This window comes from Poecilia reticulata, linkage group LG7 (genome assembly GCF_000633615.1).
Source record: "Poecilia reticulata strain Guanapo linkage group LG7, Guppy_female_1.0+MT, whole genome shotgun sequence".
Lineage (NCBI taxonomy): Eukaryota > Metazoa > Chordata > Actinopteri > Cyprinodontiformes > Poeciliidae > Poecilia > Poecilia reticulata.
Window position 1 is genome coordinate 26529857 of NC_024337.1, and position 5995 is coordinate 26535851.

The 5995-nt window shown below is 39.5% G+C and overlaps 1 protein-coding gene across 1 annotated transcript in view; it reads right to left on the reverse strand.

Moving 5' to 3' along the window:
* Positions 1-2502, reverse strand: part of hoxc10a (homeobox C10a) — a 4987-nt gene extending 2485 nt beyond the window's left edge. Inside the window, exon 1 of the mRNA XM_008413713.2 lies at positions 890-2502. Within this exon, the coding sequence (XP_008411935.2) occupies positions 890-1634 (745 nt within the window). The 5' untranslated portion in view covers positions 1635-2502. The remainder of the gene's footprint in view (positions 1-889) is intronic.
* Between the last annotated feature and the right edge of the window lie 3493 nt (positions 2503-5995).

Genomic DNA, 5995 nt, shown 5'->3' on the forward strand with positions numbered 1-5995 from the left:
TATATAAGTTAAATATCCGAAGCTGCCATCAGGGCCCTTTAAATAGTCAGTCAATATCTCAATGAGCTTTTTATTTATTTCGCAATCTCAGAATTTGACAGAATCGCTGTATTTGTGGCTTAGTCAAACCGTAAAATAAGTATGGCGAGAAAGCCAGGACACACGGTTTTTCTTGCCTTAGTATTTAAACGAACATTAACCAAAACTAAAAGCATGAGCATAATAAATTATTATAAATAATTAGCGTAATAAACACTGACATTTTCAAAAGTAACACGTTGCTTCATGAATATAGTCACAATCTTCAAGCAGGAAAAACAAAAATCAAACATCTTATACAAGTCTTATATGGAAGCCTCAGAAATATGCTCTAATAAAGTTGAGCTTTGTTGGATAAATAATATTTCAAGCAGCATAATTGTAACGCAAATGTTCTTGTTCTAAACTACGATTTACAAGCAAAAATATTTTAGCTTTGTGCTTTGTGTGCTTTTGTGTGACAGTCTGTGCGTTAGTACGAGCGTGTGTGCGTGCATCTGTGTAAGAGAGGAAGTGTGTTTATTTCGATGATAACTGCCCGTCTCACATGCCCCCATTAATAGAAAGGTGTTAAATACCAGTGGCACCGTAACCCCTGCGAGACCGGGTTGAAGCATATGCTACATACAGAAACACAACATGCACATCCACGAAGCCTATCCGTCCATGCTTGGAATATTTTGGCAAACACGCGCACACACACACCTACAGAAACACACACACACACACACACACACACACACACACACACACACACACACACACACGTGAACATTCGATTTAGATTATCACACCCGTTAGGTTAAATGTACATATATATATGCACGTGTGTCCGGGAGGGGGAGTATACCTTTAATTTCCCCGTCCGAGTTATCTGAGCAGCTGTCACTCTTGGCCTTGTCTTCCTTCCTGCTCTCACCCTCATCTGTTTTAGGAGCCTCTCTGGCTACCTCCTGCGCGATTTTGCTGCAGCTCACTGTCGACTCTGCTGTTGTTTCAACAGATGACGCCAAGTGGGTCAGAGTAAAGCCGGAGGGCAGCTGCTGCTGCTGCTGCTGTTGCTGCTGCTCGTCCTGCTGTGGCCTCTCCCCGCCGTACACATGGAAGTAGCCGCCACTGGAGGAGGCTGCAGTCTGCTCAGGCCGCCGGCAGCTATTGTCTCCGAGCCGGATGTAAGTGGCCGACTCTGTTGTCTGTTTCCCCTTATTGCTGTCATCTTGATAGAGGCAACAAAACGCCTCCTCTTTGACGCTGCCCGCTGGAAACGAGCAGGGCTGTAAACACTGGTGGGCAACAGGTTGCTCGTCCCTGCTGTTTTTGGTGCCTGGTGTCCATGTGGCCAGCTGCGCTGACAGGTAGGGCGCATCCTGGAAGCCGCCGAGCGAGACGTTGCCTGGAGGAACTTCGTCTCTTTTGGAGAGTGGGGATGATCCAACCTTTCCAATGTTCCTCATCACTGAGTATCCGTACTCTGCAGCTGAATGAATGTACATTCCCGGGTTGCTGGAATAGCCCTCAGCCCTGTAGGAAGATGATCCTCCCATTAAGGAATCCATCAGGAAGTTACCGGGCGATATGTTATTCGGACATGTCATATTTGCATGTGACAACTCTTGAGGGGTGATCACTTGGTTTTTTCCGCCGCTCTGAACTGCGGGGTTCCAGCAGGAGAACAAGGACAGTAGGATGCTGACATCTTTTGGAGGGGGGTGCAAAAAATATCTGTAACACAATTATGGATGCTCGGAGACATGTCATGTGAGCTTCAGACCAATAGCGGCGTGGAAGTGGCCTTGATGCTCCAGACTGGAGTGACGTCAGCGCGGTCAAGTTGGGAAAGCTGGTGGCTTTTGGTGGAACGTGAGCGCCACCTAGTGGCGGTTGTGCCGCATAGACCGGGAGGCCCTCAACAGGAAGAACAAAGAACAGACTGCTGTTGCTGTGGCTGCGGCAAGGATTTCTTTAAGACACTTAAGGTTTGGTTTGTAAACATTTAAGTTTGCAGGTCTTGAGGTGGTTAAAGGAAGCTTTGTTTATTCGTCGTGTGATTTAGTAAAACCCTGGCGGCAGTGATGTCGAGGTGAGATGGATTTGAGAATATTTTCGTTCAGTTCTTTTTTTCCCTTTCAGTTTTCTTTGTTATTCCCAAAAAGAAAAGAAAAAAGCATAGAAGGCTCTAGCTTAGTATTTAACATTTACTGAAATATAAAGCTGTAATTTAAAAAAAAGCATTAACTAATGCAAAGCAATTGGCAAATATACAATGTGAATGATTGTTTTTGCAGATGTGTACCAGAATTTGTTCAGACGTTCAAAGTTACTGTTTTTTGTTTTAGTCGTATGCAAGATTCTTAACTAAAATAAGTAAGTCATGCATAACCATATACTTATTTACCTGGTTGTGGGATGTTTTTTATTTTTTATTAACATGACATTTATTTTGGATAACTACTTCTATGTGTTTGGTGTAAAAGAAAATTAAATGTGAAATTATGTTGAGCAAGTTGATTCCTTTTTCTTTGTGTTTTAGTCTCCAAGAAAGCATCTTCCGGGTAGCAAATAAGAAAACCAGCCGGCAATGCTTGCAAAATGATGCCTTGATTATTATTTTAATTCCATAATGGTGTGTTGCTGATTTAAAATAAAATGTTTTGACTCTTTATTTTTCAGAAGAGGGTGTGTGTTAATTAAACTTTTCCTTAATTTATCCTGCATATTAAAAAAATGTATATTGCAATGAACTGTTAAAATGTGTTGGTATGCTTATTATGACACGATGAACATCGAAAGCAAATCAAAACAACAACGGTTTCTAACTATGTTTCACTTTTAATAAAACTGGGCGAATTGTTTAACAGAGTAAAGTGGTCTTTGTGATATTTGTACTTTACGGAGATAACTCTCTCTCTCTCTCTTTGTTTTTTTTATTATTATGTTTGTGTCTTATAAGTGTGTGACGGAAAGTAAGATGTGCTATTTTCCATAGGAAGTGTGTAGTTAAAAGCACCAGTTCATTTGATATTGAGTGACAAGGGTGTGAAGTCGGGAGGTTTTTATGTCTTGTTTTTGTTTTTGCTGCTGCAATTAGTGCTCCTCAGGACGTTTTACGCCGTATAAATACACGGTGGAAAGAACGCAACCACTTTAATTTTAAAGAGAAATCCAGAGTTTATTTTCGATTTATAAGAAGAAAAAAAAAGCAAAAATAGCATAAATTTAATTGGTTATTTTATTTATCCCAACAGTTTGCCTCTAAATGTTTGAACTTTAATTATTCAGTTTTACACGAGGAAAATCCCGAAGAGCATGGCCATGACAGCGTGGTTGATGGCGTTGAGGGAATTTGGGGGAAGTATTTGGCTAACTTGTGTTTGCGTCTGCGCAGATAGAGAAATAAAGAAACGCATAGGTGAAACGGCTAATAAACATGGATTTAAAGCAAACCTGCGTGACTCACTCTCGCCTGAGATCGTTTATTGCTGCGTCGGCGAATGTGCTCGTAATTTGTTGTTTTGTTTTGGTATCGCTGCCTCCAAAGTGCATGAGTTAGTGTGCGTGCGCAGTTCAGAATCACCTTCAACGGCAAGGGCAGCATTGCATGCTCATTTGAAACGGGTAGCCCGTCTAACCTGAACATAAACAAGTGCAGAGAAAACCCTTTTGGCAAGATAGTAGTCCAAATAAGTTAATTTCGTCTTTGTGGTTTGCATTCCTCTACAGTCATGAAAACGTGAAAGATTGACCTTACACGATTAAAAAGGAGAGGAAAAAAGAGTTTTCTCATAGGTAAAATTTTTTTTTTAGAAATTATTCAAAGGGGAGGAAAAAGATCATAAACTAAAGCTTGAAAGAAGTAATATTGACATTGACAATATCATCACTGTTTAACACACTCAAGCATCTGCCTCATATAAAAACAGATGAAGAATCTCACAGGGTGGCTATCTTATAACATGATACATTAGCCGACAAGCCACCATCTGCTTAGCACAAAAAAAAATTCACATACAGTCTTATTTTACACCTATGAGAAAATCATAGGCTTGCTCAAAACATGAGTTTAGATTTTTCTTTTCTTAAGACATGTAAGCGATACGAGCAAAGGTGCTATGGTGGAATTTAACACACCCTGCAAAAAAAAGAGAAAAGGTAGCACAGGACAAATTAGTCACACGGCGTCATGGAAACAGGTTTTTAATGGGGCTGAAAAAAAAAAACCCAAAGAATTCGTGGAATTTTTATTGTTTGAATCACACATATTCCACGAAGCACACCTTATTGTCGCATAAGACAGAAGATAATTAAAAAGAAAGGTTGCAACAGAATAAGGCAACTGCATAACAGCGAAATTTGGGTCATCAAGTCTCCGTGAATCTGAAACACTGTGTTACTGTTTGCACTGAAGAGGGCTATTCAAGTGTACATGAAACAAAAAAAAAGCATATTCAGAAAAGGAGCATGCTGTCATTGGCCATGTCTAAATTTGCTCCCACAAAAACATGCTGATTGTTTACCCGGGTCAAGTCCTTAGATGGGAACGGGTCACGGCCTTTTCACCGTGACACATTTTTGTTTCACTTAGTTTTCGTCTTTGAAGAAGGAACAGCACTTTTCAGTCGAACTAACATATCTGGAATGAAACGACAGCGCCTCATTTTCACATGTGCCTGTCTGCACATGCGCCTTTAAGCCTTCAAGAAATCCCTCAAAACAACCGCACACATGTACACACTAACTGAGAAAAAGGGAGTTGACCATGCTTGTATTTTACCCTGGTCTTTACACTTGTCTAAGCAAAATCATCGCCTGTTTGATTGCAAACCTGGAGATTGTTATCATAATCCGAACAGGTAAGACTGTCGAATGCTGCGTGGGTTCTCCTTTCTGCAGACCCACCAACCAGGAGCTGCAACGAGGCGACACAATCAATTTACTTCCTGGCAGCCACTTTGAAATATCTTTCCAGTTGGATGTGTGGGAGACTGCGCTTTGTTTTGCCTTTCATGCTGGTGTCCAACCCATGCGCAACTGCAAATTTATGGTTCCAGAATCATGTAAGAGCTTAATTAAACACCAACAACAAAAGTAGAGTGTTGCAGATTTAACAGCAAAACACGAGGACAGGGAATACACCCACATGCAGACACGCTAACCATTTCAAATGTAAAAAAACAAAACAAAACAAAAAAACGTTTTTTATTTATTTATTTTAATAAGACTTGTTTTGGTGGCAAGAATAAACGGCACCCCGCGATCGCATTTGAGAGAGGGAGCTGTTGCTGAAAGAGCAGGAGCTCGTTTTACAGCGAGGAGCTGTTTTATAGCCCAATAGAACAGGTTAGGTGCTGAGACACTGTAGTGTAAAACCATTGAATAGCCTATAACCCTTTGATTAGTATCTGCGGAGGAATAAGGAACTGGGATACTCCTATATTTACTTCAAAATAGAAGATAAACCGAGTAAGAATTTATAATAAATTATTATGATGTTAAATACTTAAATGAAGTCAAATGCAAGGTAAAAATAAAATGTCTTTAAAATTTTTAAAGGATCAAACATTTTTGCAGACAAATACAGCAAAATAACAACATGCCTGACAAAAAATGGAAAAATACTAACAATTGAATTTCATCAAATGAGCTAAATATTTTAAAAAATGACGAACGGTTGAAATGACTTTTGCTCCCATTTAATTTTATTAAATTATTTGTAGCTGACAGTCTTTTCATACGTACTGACCCCCAAATCTAAAAAAAAAAATAAAATAAAAAAAAAAAATCCCACTTCTAACAATAATATCATCAAGGTAACTCCGGCAAATTCGTCATAGTTTACCTGAAAAAAGAAAATAGTTTGATTTACCTAAATAGGTAAATTTTGGTTTAAAGTTAAAGTTCACCGTAAGCAAGTAAACACACACACACACACACACACACACACACATATATATATATA